The 22,551-nt window shown below is 38.4% G+C and overlaps 1 protein-coding gene across 3 annotated transcripts in view; it reads right to left on the bottom strand.

The window, feature by feature from the left end:
• Nucleotides 1–22,551, bottom strand: part of SUSD4 (sushi domain containing 4) — an 85,403-nt gene that overhangs the window by 27,496 nt on the left and 35,356 nt on the right. For 2 of the 3 annotated variants that reach the window (XM_081945305.1, XM_081945306.1), the window contains exons 3-4: nt 8,835–9,047; nt 3,075–3,254 (exon numbers count right to left, since the gene is read on the bottom strand). In XM_081945305.1, the coding sequence (XP_081801431.1) occupies nt 3,075–3,254; nt 8,835–9,047 (393 nt within the window). The remainder of the gene's footprint in view (nt 1–3,074; nt 3,255–8,834; nt 9,048–22,551) is intronic. The other variant, XM_081945307.1, reaches the window with a different exon arrangement.

Here is a 22,551-nt window from a genome sequence, read left to right as displayed (position 1 = left end):
CATTCATTTAGCAAAATTGTGGAAGGAAGCTATGACCAATGCTAAATCTTGCTAACTCTATACCACAAGATTTACTCATGGTTAAATAATGTATTAACCATCTCGGTGTTACAACACATTTCAAAAGTAACCAGAGTTCATCAACTTCCCATTTTTACCATTATGCTACTAATATGAGAGAAGAGGGGATTCAATTGCAGAAAGTGTTAGTGGACTAGAAAGGATGGTTAACCTCTCCACTGATTCAGTTAAAAGCATTTCTGCAATAAGTAGGGATTTTTTTCCCTGAAACCAGAAAAAATTTAGAGAAAAAATAAACTTGTGAGGAAGTAAAATTGGTTAAACGGAGCAGCATCCACACTTTCTGATTCCACCCCAGCCATTGACTCCACTTCACTCTAGCATTCCCTGCATAAAAAATAGAGATCTGAATCTTTGCTAATCTGCCAATGAAGTTTGCAATTCAGGATAAGGACAGAGCGATGCATACCAGGCAAAACATCTTAACTCCTCCGAAGTGTTGGAAGATTGGCTTCAACTATTTAAGAAAGTAGTTCTTGATGGTTCAATGGAATAATTAAACACACATTTAGCAGGAATGGAGAAATACTTAGATTTTGTTAGGGATTATTAGAAAGCCCCACATGGCATGCACCAGGATAACTGAGGAACTATTTCATTCCAATGGGATGGGCCCACTCTCCCTGCAATAGCAGATGGGATATGCTGTGAATCCTGTAAATTAAGGAATTCTGGCTGCTAGGCTGCCAGAAGATCCTTCTCTGCCATAGCTCTTGCCATTTCGAACATCTTACCCTCTTGGGGTAAGATCTCTCCCACCTTCCTGATCTTCCATAAGGACCTGAAGACCTTGCTGTGCACTAGTTGGCTTTGGGCCCAATAGAGGAGTGTCACGCTGAAGATGGTTGGTGGACTAATAGCAGATCTCACCTCACCCCCTAAAGGCTCTCTTCCCTCCTTCCCCCTCTTTTTACCATAATTTATAATTTTATTCCTACTAAATATGTTTATATAGTTTTATTGCTTTTAATACTGTGGTGGTGAGATGGGTGGCAGACAAATTTAACAAATAATAATAATAATAATAATAATAATAATAATAATAATAATAATAATAATAATAATAGAAAACAATTTGAAAATTAAGTACACTTGAAGGCAGAATAAGAAGCAATGGATCGACACTAATAAAGGAGAGAAGCAAGATAGAATTAAGGAGAAACTTCCTTATAGTTAGCACAATTAATCAGTGGAATAGCTTGCCTTCAAAAGTTGTGGGTATTCCATGACTGGAGTTTTTAAAGAAGACATTGGACAACCATTTGTCTGAACTGGTATAGGGTCTCCTGCTTGTTGATGGACTGTATTTCACAGTTGCTGTCACATCATTGTAAAGAAAATTACTAATAAAGCTTCACAATTTAAATTTTTTAAAAAATTATAGAGAAACTACAAGAGGTGTATTTATTTATTTAGTGTATGGCACTACAAAAGAGTTAAACACGGACACAAAAACTGGAAAGCTGATCAATTTTCTCCCTCTGAGGTAAGTCATTTGAGATATTTAAGTATTGAGATGCTTAACATTGTAGGGAAAAGTTACAAGGACATTATAATTGTGTAACAAGGTATGCATTCTGTGGTAGACGCAATAAAAGTTATCCTTATGCAACTGAATCTGAAGTATACACCTAAAGTAAATGTAACATTTGAAATAGTTGTAGTCAAATTGCAACTTACATACCCATGATTCATGAGAAAAGAAAATTAAGAATTTCCTTATTATTCCCCACCTGAAGAATTTAAGATCTAAAACCCATTGTTTTCTGATCTTCAAATCAAATGTATCTGTCATACCAATTCATTAATAGCAATTCATAGGATAAAGAATTATTATACGCTGGAATAACCCCCCCCCCAATCTAAATATACATTATACCAAAACAAAGAGAGTAAGTGGAGTAAATGCTACAGTGCTTGCCTAGCTAATGTCAGACACACAAATTATTGTGGCATGATATGGCATAAATCTAGTCCAGAAACACCATCATTTTCTTTAAAAACTTTTTAAAGACTTTTAAAAATCTATTTTACCCTATTTGTTTTATTGGAAAGGTTCACAGTTTCTATATATTTTACTATTTTTGGTGTATTTATTAACATTATTTTTGAGGGTAATGTTTATTTCTCTCACTGTATTTGAGGTTTATGTTTATTTCTGTCATTGTATTTTTATTTTATTGCATTTGTGTTTTGTTATTTATATTGTCAACTGTCCTTTGCTGATATGGGAATGCGTGACACCAAAACAAAATTAAATTAAAAAGATGTTATTGTTATGGATGTTTATTGGTCAAAAATCATAAAAGCAAGAGAGATGGAGCTTATTTTCTCTGGAAAAAATAGTTTGTACTATTGTACTATGTGTTTGATGGACTTTCTTTCACATAATTATATAGCTGTATCTTATTCAGGATTTCCTTATTTCTGCAAATGAATGAACTGGATCAAAGGCAAATAAATTTTGAACATAATAACTCCATGCTATATATTTCTTTTAGTGCTCATTATCTGGAAGATGTAGGATAGCACTTTCAATGAAGTTTTATTTAGGATTACAGATGCAAGAACAATTAGTAACTGCTCTTAGTGTCAGAAAGTTTCTATTTGACATCAGAACCAAAGAAAATAGATAAGGTAAAATCCCTCGTGATGCTGATTTTAATTATTTTTGAATTAAGTAATGAATTAGTTCTTTAATTGAAGTAAAGGATTCAATTAACTTGACAACCTAATTATTTACATCAGCAAGTTTAAAAAGAAATTAAAAATACAAAACATTTAATGTTATCTTTCAAATGAAGCAGACAATAGACTAATCATATTTAAAATGCATTTTGGCCATTTTAATTGCAAAATATCTCTAATAAAGGTAATGCTGTACTAGAAACTATAGTTAATTGTTATATCGTTAAGTTGCAAGCCTTGTGCCACCCTCCCAATCTGCCATTACTCAAAGTGTAAGATCTATAAGATGCTCTAGTGTACTAAACCTTGGCAAATGGGCAGATTATCCCATGTTCCATCATCTTGACATATTGATACCAGGTTGTCTAAATCAGAGAAGTGGATCTGGAATCCTTCGTGACAGCTGATTATTAATTTATTTCCAGTTCTGTATGTCTTGTTCTGAATCTCTGCATCTTCAACAGCTGGAGCAAGGCAATCTGTAGCTTCATAAAAAAATGTTGCATTATTATCTTAAATTTGAAAATGGTGGCTAATGTAATGCAAAAAGTTTTATATGTATACAAGTAGTCCTCGACTTACAACAGTTGGTTTAGTGACCGTTCAAAAGTTATCATGAAAAAGTGACATGGCCATTTTTCATACTTATGACTGTTGTAGCCTCCCTATGGTTACATGATCAAAATTCAGACTCTTGGTAACTTGATTCATATTTATGATAGTTTTTGCAACCTTCTGACAAACAAAACCAATGGGGAAGGCATGTTCACTTAACAATCATGTTACCAACTTAACAACTGCAGGGATTTGATTATCAACTGTGGCTTGAAGGTTGTAAAATGGGGTAAAACTCACTTAACAAATGTCTCACTTAACTTGATAAATTTTGGGCTCAATTGTGGTCATAAATTGAGGACTACCTGCCGTTTTCCACACTGTGCTACATTATGTTAGGAAATTTGCAATTTTTTAAAAAAGTGATTTATTGTTTGGCCATCAATTCTGTATCAGGATCAGTATACAACTATACTAATATACATTTATTATTATTGTCCATTTCTCCCCCCACCCAAATAAAGAATGGTTAAAGCATTTTTACAAAAAAAAAGAAACAAAACTTGACATATATACATGCTTATAACAATGCAAAAGCAGCAAACAAAAACACAAAGCATTAATAAATAAAGGGATAAATGAAATTGAGCCATATGTGAAACTGACAATCAATTACTGTAAAGATCAGCTAATTGCTGACAAAAAGATATAAATAAAGAGGAAGCTGACCCATCTCCACTTGTAGGATTCTGCCAGAAGACACAGTTGTTCTTAAACAGCAGTGAAGTTCAAATGAGAGGAAATTACTGTTAAATTAATCCAGGGTTTTTAAGCTAGTAACCAGTACATTAAATGAAACTGCATACAGCCAACGTGGTAGCCAGTAAATTGTCTATAATAATGAAATCATATACATTGTACCCAGTCAGACCTGTCAAAATGACAGCAAAATTCTGCACTAGTTGAAATTTCCGAGTAGTTGTCAAGGGCAGCACCAATTTGACCATTTACAGCAATCTGTGTTATTATACATTATTTGTTTACTGAATTTATGCCCCATGTTTCTTTTAAGTAGCTTGAAGCTATAATAAGCTTACAGGAAATCAATTTGATGCAGTTGGTAGGATATACAAAATATACTACAGTAGTGAGAATTTATGAAAAAGATGCATGCCAGGAAAAGTCAATCTATGCTTGTTTTCATTTATTTATTTGGCAGCTTGGTTGGTTGCTTCAATTGTAACCACCTCTAAGATCATTGACTCCTGTGTTATTCTTTAATACTATTGTTTTACTCATATGTTTTTATAGAAACATTCATATTTTTCTATACAAGTTGCATGTTTGATATTTTTATGAGATAAAACAAAGAGGTCCCAATCAATCAGTAACTTGATTATTTTTCCATTTATCAATGTTGACAGTTACTCTAATGCATATACAGACTATTAAATAATAAAAATAATTAATGCTTGATCATTATAGCTGTTTGGATAGTAAGACAGACTGAAAGTAATGTAAAAAACCAAATTATAGTTAAATGTTTAAAAAAGAGTAAGATTGCATTTTAATGGATCAATGGATAATTTGTTCTCTCTCTTTATAACAGATCAATTATTTAAAAAAATTAGTAGTATGTTTTCGTTAAAAAGGATTCAAGAGTTTTTACTCCCTGCTGAACTATCTCTGATTTATTAATTATTAGTTTCAGTTTCATATTTCTCCTTTATTACCTTTCTCCAATGAGTAAATAATAGATCTTTGTGGAGGAGGGTCCAAAAATCTAGGAAAATTATTTAAGACAAGAAGTGATAATTTTGCCCAAAGCATTCAGAATTCTTCTCAGTTGATTGGCAATTATAAACCAGAATTATTCAGGTTTTGCATAAGGAAAGTCCCCCCCCTCTCTCCCTTTCCCTCTCCTTCCCATCCTCTATGCATCTATGGTATCATTAAAAGGAAAAATAAATATGTATATTTGTGTACATCTGCCAAATGACAGCTGGATGTATGTTGTATTGTAAACAGAACATTCATAATCTCAATACTGATTAATGTGAGATAGTAACAGCAAGGAAAATGATAGACGAGTCATTTTTTAAAATCCAGGAAACAATACATTTAAATAACTAATTCAGTCTGCAAGTATGGGAGAGTATGTTTTTAAACTCTAGCTAAAGATACTATTTTCCCCCAGTCAGATTTGTATTCATAATTGTATGTTACCATTTCTAGGCTTCCTGCTTGAAGAAACCAGAAAGCAAACTTTTAGTTTATAGGTTTTCCCAGAATTTGTGCCATGATACAGTTAGAGATTATACAATATATCTAGAATAATGATTTGCAAAAAGTATTTCACATATTATAAATGTTCACGTTAGGAATTTGGAGCATTGAGGAATGATGGCATGAACTTTTACCTCTTTATCCTTGTCAGAAAAAAAGTGTTCACTAACTCCCTCCTTTCTACCTTGCTGAAAGAATCTTTAGATCCTTTTTTTACAGCATTTGTACCCACATGGTGTAGGAAAGACAGAAATAGTGGCTCATATGCAAGTCTCTGTGCTGTAGAGATTATTTTCAAAAAACCCACTTTTAGCTGATATACCAGACAGGCCAGAGGTGGGTTTGACCTGGATCAGCCATGCTGCGCCCACCTGCCTGTATAATTCTGTGCATGCGAGTACGAATGAACTGGTAGCGCCGGGATTTGAAACCCACCTCTGAGACAGGCCTGAAAATTGTTGTGTGATCTCTCTGGCCACTTTCCTGAAAAGATATTGGCCACTGCCAAATTCTGTCCAGGGGTCAGCAGAATTCACCAGACAATGCTTATGTTGGTAAAAATAAGGATTCATACCTCATGCTTTCTTAAAAATCAATGTTTGCTTTGATCAATTACTGCAATAGTAAATTTGATTTGATAGAAATAGCAATTGCTTATAAAAGCTAAAATATAATAAAAGCAATAAACTTAACTAAATGCTTCCTGAAAGAGCAACTTTTCATAACATTTAAGAATGAATTATATCTAGATCACACCAAGTTCTCTCTCTCTCTCTCTCTCTCTCTCTCTCTCTCTCTCTCTCTCTCTCACACACACACACACACACACACACACACACGGATTAAAACATGTAACTATAAACCATATGCTGCTTCAAATAGAAGACCTAAAGCAATGCTCTTAACAATGATGAGAACGAGAACAAGTGGGAGGTCGATTTTTAAAGTATTCAGTCCCAAAGCCATGTGATCCTTTCAAAATCAAATAGCCGCAATTTGTATCGAGCTGAAAACAGATTTAGTGTAAGTAAACTAAAATAGATATAATGTGGTCATCCAGTCTTTTGCATCAAATATCAGATTCTTTTCAAGAGAAATCTCACATAAAGTGGGATGCATCAAATCTGGAAGGAGCTATTTTAAACTGAGTAACTGTGCAAGATGTGCCTTTGTCAAAATGGCAGCAAATAGGAAACCAAGTGAAGGTGGCAAAGAGAAAGAATACCAGAACAGAGCAACCTGAACTGCTGTACAAATCTGTTATTTTAGAAATGTGACTCCTCAAAGTAAACTGACTTGGACAACTCACTTGCAAATGGTATTTTCATTTTATGCTTATATACTTCTGTCTCTGAGATCAGATAAAGTGAATGAAAGAGCTTGTATCATCTCTACGTTATTAATATCAGAGCCTAAATTCCCCAAAACGTCACCCAACAATTTCATGCAGATGATAAATATAGGGAACTGTGGAACATTTTATTGATTAAGAGAATATAGTTCCTCCCCCACTTCCCACCCAACTACTTGACCCAAGTAACCTTGTCTGTCAAGAATGAAAGAAATAACTTGCACAATGCCAAACCCATCCCTCCAGCAATACAGAACTGTTGAATGTACAGAATACAACTGAAATATTTAACAAAATCAATAGGATCAAACACTTTTATCTATTTCCAAAGACAAGTTATACACGATAAGCTTCAAGACCATTTCTCTGTTAAATCCAGAGCACAAAATAATCTAGTTTTATTCTACATCTCCAACAAATTATTTACGCTTACTCTCTCCTTTGTTAAAAAGACAAAAAATGTGTGTAGTTCAGCCTACTTTTAAACAACTGTTTGCTAAAGGATGACCCAGTACATTATCATTATGGTTAAATGATGGTCCATTTCCTGCCAAGGCTGAGCTATATGGACTGATGACCACATTACAGATAAAATTGTGACAGACTCTTGAGAACCCATTCTATCCATTTTAGAAATAATCTTGCAGATTTTTTGTAAAAATTTCACATGTAAAAATATGCTTAATAATTTTATTAAAACATGCAAACTATATAATTTGCTTATGTGATAAACACATAATGCTTATTCTTATTTTATATGGTTGATGCTAAAAAGTTTTGCTTATGATATATTTAGGTTCACTTTTACAACTAAAATATCATACAAGACAGATGAAGTAGTATTTTTCTAAATCAATTTCTATCAGGTGGGATAAAGCACATTCAGTCAGAATATGATTTATTCCAACAGCAAATTCCTTTCCTTTCTAGGGTCCCTTCATACCTCAGAGACATGCTGAACTGGTATTAATGGTCACAACTCTACTCATAGACCAAGGCCTGAACTTCCTTAAACTACCGCAAAACAATTCATCAGCAGAACTTAACCTGAACATTTTCAGCAGAGTAAGTGCAAATAAGCAGTCTTTCTTCTCTAGAGTTTTAATCATAGCAACATCACTAATATTAATACAGCAAATTAATACAGAACACAATGTTTAATAGAAGTTGAAATTTTCATTTGTACTTAGACTGACATGGATAATATATTGATAATTTCCTACTCTACCTCTGCTCCTCTCAAAAGATTCCAAAATAAAAAATGCATGTAAGAAATAATCACACAGAAAACAACACCCACAGACACGTTCCTAATGTAGCAATAATAGCTTTAAAACAATTGCCATTCCTTTTCACTTCCAGTTAAATTTACAACCTTCCAGCAACACATAACAGATTTTATATTCTGATTAACATCTACCTTTATTATAAGTTAATTATCCTGTTATTAAAATAGAACTTTAAAGTTATATAAATAACATCTGAAGAATAATTAAATACTAAATTTGTATCTATTTTATTTGGATGTATACCACCTGCATCTTTAATCTACAATTTTCCTATTTTACAGCTATAAAATATATCACATTTGTCACACACAAATATATTTTTAAAACAGCTTCTTTGGGAATATCAGCTTCTGTTTGTGGACAGAGTATTTAATGAATTCTGATATTTAGTGTCAAAAGAAATGCATATTTTTATTTGACTCAGCGATGCCACCTTTTTCTTTGTGAATATGCAGTATTAAAAAAAACATTGTTTTAAAATTTTCTCAGAAATTATAGCACAATCTCGTAAACCAGAAGCACAGATAGTACAACCATGGAGGCTTTTTTACAAATGATATTTGCTAATAGTAAGTTAGACTTACCTTCTTGTAGGCACACAGGTTTATCAATTGGTTTCCAGCTTAGGGAGCCATTAAAATGTCTCTCACATAACTTTTGGGATGGACCCTTAAGCCTGTATCCTTCTTGGCAATGAAATCGGACAACTGAACTTTCAAAGAAAACACCTGTGCTGGGCATTTTATATCCATATTCGGGGAATCCAGGATCAGAACAAGCATGGAGTTCGTCAAAACCTACATCAACAAAGATGTAAAATATTTATGTTCAGTCAGACAGTTATATCCTATTCTTATCTCTAGTATTTGCTAAACTGATCTGAGATACAGATTCCAAAACATAACTTGCATTTCCAAACCTAATGGGCAGAGCCTTAAACAAGATATCTCAGTTGATTCCCAACCATATGTTTAGCTTGCCTTTTGCACACACACAACGCACACTAAATCTTTATAGCCCCAAACAGTGCTTAATGTTATTAGCATTTCTTATTTTAATTCTTTTAATCTTAACTCCTTGTGACCACATGAAGAAGTCCATCCACATTGTAGGCAATGTTTTTGGAAGTGATTTGCATCACCTTCTTCTTAGGACCTGAATATTGGTCTCAAATCACGCAGTTGGCCTCTATTCTAAAGTAAGACTATGATTCAGGTCTCCATGCTCCCAGTCTCACACTTTAACTCCTAGTCTACAGTAAATTGATTTTGAACAATAAAATGCAAAATAGCAAATTAAAAACTTAGCAAACACAGATCATATAAACCAGTAAGTTGATAAAGTGCAATGCTTTTCACACTAATCATGGAAATTGAGTTCATCATGACAATTTAGCCATTTCTGAGCTTGACTCTTGATGACTTCATGGAGACTCTTAACACAACCAGTTTGCCATTTTTTTCTCCTGGAATGCTTTCTCTATTTCCACCCTAGTCTACTTCACTAGTATTCTTTGAGGGCTTTCCATTCAAATAGTAACCAGGTGTGCCTCTGCCAAGCTTTTTGAAGTTAGCCAAGGTAAGATGAGGAACCAAGAGTTTCTAACCAACCAACTCAATCTAGCAAATTACACATGCTGCAGATCCCGTCAGCCAGAATATCAACTGGTGGGAACTAGAAGATGGATTTTTTCTGACGTAATCCCTGCCTTATGGAATATTCTACCCTCATTGTTCTGTAGGGGGAACGAGGCAGACAGGAACTGAGGCAAGGCAGGTTGACGCTAACACAACCTTTATTAACAGTATAACACGGCAAAATGTAAGGCAAACCTCGACCCGGCAAACAGCAGCATTTGACAGCTGACAGCCCTTTTTATACTAGAGCTGTCAGATGCTGAACCAATAGAATGGCTGCATTCTCCCGCCAGCTGGCTGCTCGCGTCTCAACCAATCAGGGGCCGGTAATGATAGTCAATGGCGTCATAGCCTCGAGGACTTAACACCCCTCTCCCCCCAGTTAGCACATGCGTAGTCAGCCAAATACGCCAGCCGGCGTCAGCTTCACCCAGATCGCCATAGTTCAGGAGCAGTAGCCAAAGGAGGAGCCACTGGTGGAGAGTCCTGTGGAACATCAGGAGACTGCACAGCTGAGTCGGCGGGAAACTTGACCGCTGCGGGACTGACCAGATTCTCAGGTAAGCCTGGAGACAAGAACGCATTGGTGGGGGGTGTTGCGTGCGGCTCTGTCTGCGCTGGAGCAGCCTCTGTTGATATTAGTTCCCCGGGGCAGGATTGGGCCTGCACCAGGTGTTGGTCTGCTGCGCTGGTGGTTCGCCATCTGAGCTGGTTGATGTGTCAGCACCACATTCGCCCATCACTGAGCTGGACCTTATAAGAGTAGGGTGCAGTTAGTTGCGTGATTTGTCCGGGAAGCCACCTTGGTTTGGCCCTATAGTTTTGGCCATAGACTGGGTCTCCCACATTAAAGGCCCATGTGGAGTTGCCTGCGAGGGGGCTTTTCTCTGCTGCATAACCGGGGTGTAGCCGTTCCAGGGTTGTCTGGAGCCGACGACCTATAAGCTGTTCCGCGGGACTTTACTTGGTGATTGGGCACGGGGTTGTATGCTGTGCCAGGATGTATTGGAACAGTTTGTCGTACCAATTCCCTCGCCCTAGGAGGCCCAATGCCTTCTTAGCCGACCAGACGGTTCGTTCTGCCAGGCCATTTCCAGCCAGGTGGAACGGGGCCGTTGGGGCATGTTGTATGCCATGCCAGCCTCAAAACATCTGGAATGGTGCCGACGTGAACTGGGGCCCATTGTCAGTCACCACCACATAGCCTCCCCAGCACCCTAATTATGGCCTCTGAAGTGGTGGATGGCATGAGTGCCAAATCCACCCACTTCGAGTAGGCATCTACAAGGACCAAGAAGTTCTGCCCTAAGAACGGGCCTGCGAAATCCAAATGGATTCATGCCCATGGAGCCCGGGGCATGTCCCATTCCCTGATGGGAGCCGGTCTAGATTTCTGGCACTGCTGGCAGGTGGCTACCCAGTTTTCTATTTCCTGGTCAATCTTGGGCAACCACATGTAGCTTCGGCCCAAAGCCTTCATGCGCACAATGCCCGAGTGAGCAGTGTGCAGGCAACTTAAAATTGGCAACCTAAGCTTAGGGGGAGCTACCCTCTATTGCCCCATAACAGACACCCATTAAGGACGAACAGCTCATGCTGCTGTATATAATAGGGGTGAAACTCAGGATCTACTGGCCCCTGTGGCCACCCCCTGTGCACCCAGTCCAAAACTTGGGCAAAAATGGGGTCTGTGGCAGAGAGCCAGGCAATATCCCGGGCAGATACTGGCATGGCCAACTCTTCAATTAAGAGGCCAAAAACTGTAGGAGCAGGGTACAAAACAGGCGCTGGCAGAGGGCAGCGACTGAGGGCATCAGCGTGGCCCAAGTTTTTTCCTGGGCTATATTGTAGCTGATAATTATACACCACTAGAAAGACTGTCCATCTGGACATTCTTGGAGACAAAATCCGAGGAGTCTGGTGATCCCCCACCAGAAGACCCAAGAGGGGTTTATGGTCGGTCACTAAGTGAAAAAACAGACCATAAACGTAATCGTGAAACCGCTTTACCCCTGCTACACCAGCTAGGGCCTCCTTATCCAGCTGACTGTAATTTCTTTCAGCTGCTGAGAGCGTGCATGAATAATTGGCAATTGGGGCTTCTGAGCCATTAGGTAGGATGTGACTCAGAACGGCCCCAATGCCATAAGGCGATGCATAACATGCCAAAGTTAATGGGAGGCGATCACTGTATTGCACTAATAAAGATTTGGATGTAAGCACATCCTTAACTGCTCTAAAGGGTTGGGCTTCTTTAGATCCCCAATGCCAGGGTGTCTTGGAGTCCAGGAGCCTATGAAGAGGCTCTGCCAAAGACACCTTATGGGGTAAAAAAATGGAGTAAAAATGAAGCAGTCCCAGAAAGACTTGCAGTTCAGCCTAAGAGGAGGACGTGGGGGCTTTCTTAATTGCATCTACCTTGGATGGAGTAGGGTGGATGCCTTTGGAATCAACTAGATACCCCAAAAATTCTACACTGAGGACCCCTATCCTACACTTTTCTTGTTTTGAGTTTCAGCCCGGCTTGGCGGAAACGGGTCAGGACTGCTCTTAATTTATTGATGAGCTCAGCTTGATCCAAAGCTGATATAAGCACGTCGTCGAAATAGGGTACCACCCCTGGCAGCCTCTGGAGCATCCGCTCCATTAGGCTCTGGAAAATACCCAGGGCTACACTGACCCCAAATTGCAAGCGTTTACATTTGAAAGCTCCCCGGAGCGTTGCGATGGTTTGAGCCACGGCAGTGGCTTCATCTACCGGGAGCTGCTGATATGCTTGTGCCAAGTCTAACTTGGCAAAAATGTCCTGGCCCAAGGAATGGAGCAGATGTTGAACCACTGGCACTGGGCAAGGGTTGGCTTGCAACTCTTTATTAATGGTGCATTTAAAATCCCCACAAATTCTAATATTACCATCTTGCTTAATAGGTATTACTATGGGGGCCTCCCAGGGGGAGTGGTCAAAGCAATCTTTGCAGTGTTTGGGAAGTCTTTTTATGAATTGTCTAGACAAGATGCGCTCCAGAGATGGATCAGCGATTGGCATGGCCGCTCTGCAGACCTTGGCTAAATGTCCTTTCCTGTCACACCAACGGCATATTGCGGCTTTGAACCTGCAGACTGACCTTGCATGGTTGCCGCCACAACTCAGGCAACCCGCCTGAGGTAAAAAATCAGCCTGAGTCCGTTTTTTTCTGGTGGCCACTTTGAGGCAGCTAATCTCTTCTTCCTTGTCCGAGAAGTCTTCTTCGTCATCTTCTTCATGATGGACAGCATGGCCCCTGCTGGCATGGGTGGCCGTTGGCAGAAATCTCTGAATTTCTGCGGTGGATTTGTCCGACATTTCGTATGCTTGGCTTCGTCCACGGCTGCCTGAAGGCTCAGCTCTTTTTGTGCCAGCAAGCGCTGCTGAAGTCTGAGGTCTTTGATACCACAGACCAGCTGTTCTAACAGGGAATCATCCAGCATAGAAAAGTCACAGTGCAGGGCCGCTGTTCTGAAGGAAGCCATGTAGTTGCTCACAGATTCCCCTTCTCTCTGGGTCCTCTGCCTAAATGCATAACGTCTCTGCTATGCACAAGGGAATTGGAGAGTAATGATTTTTAAGTTTCTCCAAGAGTCTCCCAAGGCATCAAATGGACGGATTGAGGGGCTGCTAAAGCCCTGGCTGTTCCAAACATCTCGTGGTCACATGCGCTAAGAAAATATCCACTTTTATGGCCACTGGACAAACCGGTGAAGTCGTTTGCCTCCAGGAAGCACTTGAACCACTTGAGGTAGGCGTCCCATGTTTCAGTGGCCAGGCTGAATGCCATGAATGCCGGTAGATTAGCCATCCTTAGAAGGATGGAACTTGAGGAATTAGCCTTGGAGCGACTTCTCGTCGCCTGAGACTTGAGGCAGCTCTTATTAGTGACTTCGCTTTTCCTTTACCTCAGTCCTGATCCCACCTTCGTCGCCAGTGTTCTGTAGGGAGAACAAGGCAGACAGGAACTGAGGCAAGGCAGGTTGAAGCTAACACAACCTTTATTAACAGTATAACACGGCAAACTGTAAGGCAAATCTCGACCCAGCAAACAGCAGCATTTGACAGCTGACAGCCCTTTTTATACTAGAGCTGTCAGATGCTGAACCAATAGAATGGCTGCATTCCCCCGCCAGCTGGCTGCTTGCGTCTCAACCAATCAGGGGGCGGTAATGATAGTCAATGGCGTCATAGCCTCGAGGACTTCTCATAGATTAGACTGGCCCTAACCTTGTCCTTTTAGATGGATTAAAATTTAGCTAGGTACCTAGGTCTAGGGCTCAGAATGCATTAATGGTCTCATTACTTGACTTTACTTTTAATTAATTAAACATCATGGCTGCTGTTTGTATTTATCTTCATGAATGTTTTTACTGTTTTAATTTAATTGAAGTTTTAATTATAATTTTAGAATTGAATACCACCTAGAGTCACTTGGTTGAGTTGAACATCTATTGAAATTAAATGAATGAATGATACAACCTGCAATCAAAGTGGACAAATAAAGGTCTGTTTTTTAAAATATTCATTACAGAACATGTTAAATGGCTTTTCATTTGCAGCGAAAAACTCGCTAACTTCAAACAAATCTTAGATTTAGATAAAAAGAAGCACTTCTCCTAAGCACCTTAAAACTGTGTTAGCTTCCTGTGGAATGCCATTTCAAGGCAGACTAGAGCACGCATCATATCGAGTTTGTATTGTGATGTTTTTTGCCTTTCCGGAGCTGGGGTGGGTGTTTCTGAGTTATAATTCTGTTCATGACAAAGAATAAAGGACATATTAAAGGGTGGATCCCTTTCTTAGAGTGGGTACAACTGCTTCATTAAACATTTAAATATTTATTATGTGCAACAGTGAAAACCAATATCCAGGTAACAGATAGAAAAAAAAGGAAGAAGAAATAACTAATTTATGAAGAAATTGATCTTGGTCACTATCAACTCGGAGACTAGTTTGTCCCTCAAACCCATGTTCTCAAACAAACATATCTAAGCCAAAACAAGTTTATACATCTCAGATCTCAATCCATGAGAGAATCTAATAAAACAGAATATATATTGCAACTAACTACCAGCAGCTTCCTGTCTAAATTCACTAAATATGATGCTATTACTATTGGCTGAGGTGGCACTTTAAACTGCTGTCAGCTAGCTTTGGAGGAGAAATAACACAAGCCCCAAAAGACAAAAGCTAAATGAAGATTACACTTTTCTCTTATGAAAGCCTATTCGTCCTTAGCATTTGATTTTTTTTTTCCAGGCTTCAGTTGTTTCCACCCAATACATACAGATCAAATAGCTTTCTTTTAGCCAACTAGTTTCCTTTTAGCCTATTTGGCCTTTTTGAAGAGAATTTTCTCTATATGGTGGCTCAGATTTTATCTGAGTTAATGATTATGTTGTTTCAGCTACATTAAGATATACAAGTTAGTCAAGACCCAATTTTTAAAATTGATTTAATTCGAATCAATATTGTGATGGTTTATTCATAAAGATTACATGCAAAAATTTACCAAATCACCAAATCAATTTGAAAACATTCAAAGAGAAAAATTTATTGCATTGTGTTTGAATTAAATGTTTAAACATCCCCTAGGCTTCGCAAGTATTTTATGGATGTTTAAATTTTGTTGAAATGTTATTATACTTATTCACAACCATCTTATGATCTTATTACACAAGTATGTCATGGAGCACAATCATGGAAAGCACGCTTCACTTCCATACAGTAGGAAAAAGAGATTGAGGAAGTATCTTTCAAAGTCAATTATTGTTAAAGCCAATGCCAGGTTTCATTTTCATGTATACAATTATTTATTTGGAAATTATGTCTTTATGAAACTTATTAAAAAATATATAGCGCTGTTTACAAAGAAGTGTAATGCAAAATGAAAATAAACATTCCAGAAAATGAGGCTATTAAACCTGAACATTTGCTGAATACCAAAACAATTTCTTAGCTGACATAGCAGGAGAGAGAAACCTAGATTTTAAAAAAAGAAAACAAAAACAAATATGCAGTTTACTATTTTAATTATGTCTAGAAAAATCTGCACACTAAGCATAAATGTTTTCCATCTGCATGCTTGTGTGTTTATTACTACGTTGGTATTACTGCCTGATGAAACATTACAAACAGTCTGTATCCCATTGTTCAAATATGAAAACAGAAATGAAGCAGTTAATATTCATGTGGAAGACATCTTACAGAGAACCTTTAATTCCTACAGACCACACAGAGCAAATGATCTGGAGATATTTTCATATACATATATTGGAATATATAACAGAATCTACCTGTAACTAGCAGGTGGTGAATAATTGTAGTACAAACTATATTGGTAAGAGCAATATATTGTTATTAGCTCTGATTATCGCAATCCAGTGCATGTTCACTTTAGCTTTTCCTCAAATCTAATACTTGCAATCTAAGTTATATCAATACAATACAATAGCAGAGTTGGAAGGGACCTTGGAGGACCTCTAGTCCAACCCCCTGCGTAGGCAGGAAACCCTATACCGTTTCAGACAAATGGCTATCCAACATCTTCTTAAAGACTTCCAGTGTTGGGGCATTCACAACTTCTGGAGGCAAGCTGTTCCACTGATTAATTGTTCTAACGGTCAGGAAGTTTCTGCTCAGTTCTAAGTTGCTTCTTTCCTTGATTAGTTCTCACCCATTGCTTCTTGTTCTACCCTCAGGTGCCTTGGAAAATAGTTTGACTCCCTCTTCTTTGTGGCAACCCCTGAATTTATGACTTAAGCAGAATGATATGTTATTTAACTTAGTACTATCACTGTGATCTGTCTGAATATTTGTAAATGCAGCACAGACAACAAAGCCATGCTTCAACTTTTTAAAATATTTTTTTATTACAAGAAGATTTTACAAAGATTTTAAAAATGACAGAAACATAAAAGAAATAGAAAAATATTATAAAAGGATGAAAAAAGTGAAAAGAAAAGTTTAAAAAGAGACTTCTGCTCTTACAAACACAGCAATTATTTCCATTTCAACTCTTCCATATTGCATATTATAGTTTCCTTTTTCCTATAAATAAATATTTTAAATTAATAAATCCTGAAATCAGCAGTTCATTTCTATACATTTTCAGCAAAAATCTATAAAGGCGTTTCTTTTATATCTGTAATTCCCTCCTTGATCAAATAAGATCATAGTTTGAATTGTGAGTTTTACTTATGCTATGACAAAGTAATTGAAGATTTTTAAACAAATCATTATATCAGGAATGCCACACTGTGAATACACAATATATGCAAATCCATGCTAAGCCCAAAAATACTTTTGTTAGCCTCAGCTCAAGAATGCTTTATATAGAAAAGAAACAGCAGGCAAACACAAATGGTTAACATATAACAACTTGCTAATACAGGAAGCTGGGGGGCTTAAGATGAAGTCAAGAGCATGTTTGACTATAGAAGGATTTAGCTTTCAATGGTTTTCCTATGCACAATTAAGAGAAAGATTTAAAATAGATTTTAAAGCTACCAGAAATAGAATGCAATAAAACCGAATGAATTATGTACAAATGATGAACACGATTGCTAAAATATATAAAAAAAGATTTGAAACAGAGGAATAGCAAGTTAAAGAATATATGATGAAATGACAAAGAATTTTGATTTCATATCAAAATGGAGCAATGGGAGAGAATGCTGTTAAAAAGTCACATTGTCTTACAATTTAAAAAGAACTTTTTTAATAATTTTTTTTATTTTTTATTTTCAAAACAAACACAACACATCCTTCTTTACATACTGTAGAAAGTGTATCAGTTGGTTACAAAAAGGCTTTCGTGCATCTCTTCCACAGTCAACAAATATAATTCATATTAACTCAAGTATTTTACCTCAGATATTTATACATTACCATCATCATACCTCCATTTTCATTTGACTATAATTGTTTAAACGTCCTTCATCATAAAATATACCAAGATTTAATACATAACCACATTTCATGGCATTTCATTTACTATTTCTAAAATCCTTCAATAACACTGAGTCCTTATGTCTTATTCTAGCTAAACATCCATAATATTTAATAATAAAATTTTCAAATCCTCCTTTCCAAATCACTGTTTACAATTTACATCCAGTTTCCTTATGTTGTATCCATACCCATATATATGTTGTTATCACTATCCCTCCTTTATTTAACTATATCCTGTATCATAACATTTTCCACCTAATAATCAAGACTTAACTGTATCTAACTAGTTCTTTTTTATTAACCTTTATATATAATCCAAAAGGATTTCTAATCTTCCTTTCATGCATACCATTCAATATTAATATCTAATTATTACTTATCATAACACTACACATTGTATACATTATTATCATTATCAATTATTTATTTAACTATATCTATTGTCACTAAATTTCACTAAGTTTAACTAGTTTTAAATTATACTCTTCCATCTATCAACCTGTATCTTTCCAGTAGCAAAACAGTCTCATATCTTCTGCCATTTGTGGTGTCAGTCCTCTAATCATTTCCTTAATCAAGTTTAATCTTAGCAACTCCAGAACTTTTTCAAATATGCTATCAGGAGGAAAACCAATAATCAAAATCACTTTGCCAATGTGAGCCTAGGAATGAAGTCAGAAAGTTCAGACTAGTATTTCAAAGACAAAGAGCAGGCAAAGTGAAAAAGAAAGGGAGAACACAGAGTCATTCCTAACTCTCTACTCTACATATACCCCAATCAAAGGAAGGACAAATCTTGCCTATAAAAGTAGTAAAGATAACAAAACAGATAAATACATAACCATGCACTGGGCAAGACAACCAATTCAAAAAGATTTATAACCACCAGATGGGGTCACCAAAGTACGGAACCTGCTGGAAGAGCTAAATTCCCACAGCTTTGAAACAGCTCAGTAGAACTGAGACTATATGATTTTAGGGGGGATGCTCTTTCACAGAGAAAGCACATCTCTTGATCTCACAAGATGATTATGCTTTACAGCCAGAGACTGGAATACACCTATTTTTTCAGATGTTACAGATTCGGCAGAAGCAATAAGACAAAAACTATCTTAAAGGTGCCCATTCCTAAACCATGTAGGAATCCATACCTTGAGTTGCTTGTTTAATCCCACTGGTAACCATGCACCTCAAAGAGGAAAAGAGTTACATAGACTGTAATTACCTGCATTCTGGAATTAATAAGGGTACTGTATTAGTCAAACAGGAGGTGATTAGGATATGATTCCCTTTGAGAGAGATCTCCCAATCCAGCAAAGTAAGCAATTGGCACACAAAATAAATTGGTCCCTTAAATTTTACACCAGTTCTGCCTGGTGCGATCCTATCCTTAAGATGTTCCTCTTGTTTCTCAACCCTTATAGGACTCAAGCTACCTTAAAATAGTTGCCAAGCAGCTTTCTGCAGATGCAATAAAGGCAGAAAACAATCATATTTTATTAAACATTACGAAAATCTGAATTTGAGCTTGTACAAAGGTTCAATCAGACTTTATTTCAGACAAGGATAAGCAGCCTTTGGCCAAGAACCCTTAAACTGCACTCCTGCCTAATATTAAGTTAAAGACTAAATAAAAGACAAAGCCAGCTGCTTACATACTAAGACCTAAAGTATACTCCCTGACATAGCCAAAGGCAATATAGGACAGTCTCTGATCCTGTAAGGACTTTTTTAAAATTGACATTGCATCACAATGGTCTGCACTTTAAGATCTTCTTTCTTTAAAAGGTAAGAGAAAAAGCTCACAGTTCAGCATTAGTTATTCCACTTTACCCTATATTGTTTGAGACAGTTCTCCATTACGCATGCTATGAATCTGCAAATATCTTCAGAGTTTAATTCTGTAAAGGTCCCTCTTGGGGTACTGTCTCCTCTTCTTAAGGAGTAATCCTCCAAGAAAGAAAATGAGAATAAGATAAATATTTTTTTTAACAAATAGCATTCTGAAAGATTATCCCTGATCTTTTAATTATTTTATATTATCTTTTTATATTACAGAAGCTATATATTTATAATGTATATATTTTAAAAGAAATTCTGGCAGGTCTTTCTCTAAATGCAAGCAGTTTGTTATATCTCAAGTGAATTCATATGGATAAATGTGAACAAAGATGTACAGGGATGCAAAACTCCTAACCTAAAAACATAAAATTGGCTTCAAACAGAGTGATGATGAGTGACAGAAGAATCAAGTGAACTAGCTCTTATTGTTCAGTAAAACATATTTTGAGAACTTCAATTTTTCAATAGGGTTTGGAAAAGTAATTGTAAGTGGGAAAAAGAAAAAAGAAAAAGAAACTGTTATTTTCCTCCTCTTTATTAGTTTTTACATTTTTTGAAGAGGCTTAGAGGCAATGGTGTTCCCTGAATAAGAATGGTATTTCTTGGAATAGGGCTGTTCAAAGAAATGTCCTTCTGGGTTCAGCTCCAGGGGGGAGCATCCTATGAACATCAAGCATGTGTCATATTTTCTCTTTAGGAAGTTTGGGATGCGGGCAAAAATCCAGGAGGATGACCTCCTGGGCCTGGTGGAACCAGAGTTAATCTTTGGAATAAATGCCGGGTCCAGTTGGAGGACCACCCTGTCCGGTTGTATCAGACACAAGTCCTCCCCAACTGACAGGGCTGCCAACTCCGAAATACGCCACAAAGAAGTGATGGCAATCAAGAAGGAAGTCTTAAACGTCAAATGCTTAAAACTGGCGGCGGACTGTAGTGGCTCAAATGGCGGGCCAATTAGGGCCCATAACACGACATTGAGATCCCATGATGGGTATCTGTGGACAACCGGAGGTCTCAGGTTGGTTGCGCCCCGCAGGAAACTATGGATGATGGGATGATGACCAAGAGATAAATGCTCTTCTGGGGCTAGAATCGTGGACAAGGCAGCCACCTGACGCCTGAGTGTGTTAGGTGCCAGGCCCTGGTCCAGTCCTTCTTGCAAATAGTCCAATATTTGTGGAACCATAGCCAAGGTTGCCATCACACCATGATGTGCGCCAGTTGTCCAAAGACCTCCAGGTGGCATCATATATCCTGGTCGCGGAAGGCCGTCTGGATGCTTGAATGGTGTGAATGACCTTGGTGGAGAGTCTGCCTCTACTCAGGAGGTCCCTCTCAAGTGCCAGATGGCTAGTTGTAGCCACTGGGGCTCTGGATGTTGAAGCGCCCCCTGGCTGAGAGAGACCTCATGTTGGGGAATCTGCCAAGGTGGGTTGATGGAGAAACTCATCAGGTCGGCAAACCAGGTTCTTCTGAGCAAGAAAGGTGCCATGAGCAGGATCTCCGCTCCCTCCGACAGGATTTTCCGAATCACCCTGGGGAGAAGAGGCATCAGTGGGAACGCATATGAGACCTGATGGCCACAGACAGTGAAGAGTGTTGACCCCCTTGGCTTGCAGGGTTTGAAACCTGGCAAAGAACCTGGGAAGATGCGTGTTCTCTGGGGTAGCAAATAGGTCGACTAGCAGCTGGACGAACCTCTGAGACAGTTAGTGGAACAGGTCCGGCACCATTCCGAGTGGTCGACTGTGGCCCTGCTCAGCCAATCCGCTTAGATGTTGTTTACCCTGGATATGTGCTCTGCCTGAATCGAGCACAGGTGTCTTTCTGCCCACCTTCCCAGGCATTTGGCCTCCGCCATCAGGGATCTGGATCGCTTGCCCCCTTGCAGTTTATGTGTGCCTTTGTCGCCACATTGTCTGTAAAAACCATCACATGATGCCCCTGGATGCTGTTGTGGAAGTGAATAAGGGAGAGTCTCACTACCCTCAACTCCAGCCAATTGATGCTGTGTGTTGCCTTGGCAGTCGACCACCTGCCTTGCGCGATTTGGTTGCGTAGGTGTGCTCCAAGCTGAAGAGGCTGGCGCCGTCATGATGGTGATACAGTCTGGCTCCTTGAAAAAGGTGCCCTTCGCCAGGGCGGGAGATAGCCACCACTTGAAGGATTGACGCACCTGAGGAGGGACCAGGATCAACACTGGAGAATTGCTCTCATTGGCCTGTTGGTAAGGTAAGAGATGCCACTGGAGCCGCCGGGAATGGAGCCTCGGCCAAGGCATGATGGACAGGCAAGATATCATTTTGCCTAAGAGCTGGGACAATTGCATAATTGTGGCTCGAGGAAACAGCTGTACCTGTTGAACCTGGTCCCTGATGCTCTCTATCCACTCCGGTGAGAGGGAGACCCAGCAGCTCACGGTGTCGATTATGGCACCGAGGTGCTGCAGCCTGGTGGTCGGTTCTAGATGACTTTTTTCTAGATTGACCAAGAACCCATGGTCCTAGAGGATTCCCATTGTGTACTGCAGGTCTTGCACCGCCTGTTGGCGGGACGACGACTGGATGAGAATGTCATCCAGGTAGCATTGAAGCTGCACTGGACAAGATCTGAGGAAGTCTGCTACTGTTGCTAGGATCTTCGTAAATGTCCTTGGGGCCGATGACAGGTCGAACGGCAGGGCCCTGTACTGGTAGTGGCTGCCTGCATAAAAAAACCTCAGGAACCTGAGGTGAGCCTTGTGACCCTTACCACTGGGGGTGGCAAGGGTGCCTGGTTGTGCCCATTGCTTCTGCACAACATTGAGGAACAATTTCGGAACAGGAACAATTTCTTGTGCCT

Source organism: Natrix helvetica (genome assembly GCF_964273705.1).
Source record: "Natrix helvetica genome assembly, chromosome: 2".
In the NCBI taxonomy this organism is placed as follows: domain Eukaryota; kingdom Metazoa; phylum Chordata; class Lepidosauria; order Squamata; family Natricidae; genus Natrix; species Natrix helvetica.
This window is presented reverse-complemented; position numbering and strand designations above follow the sequence as displayed.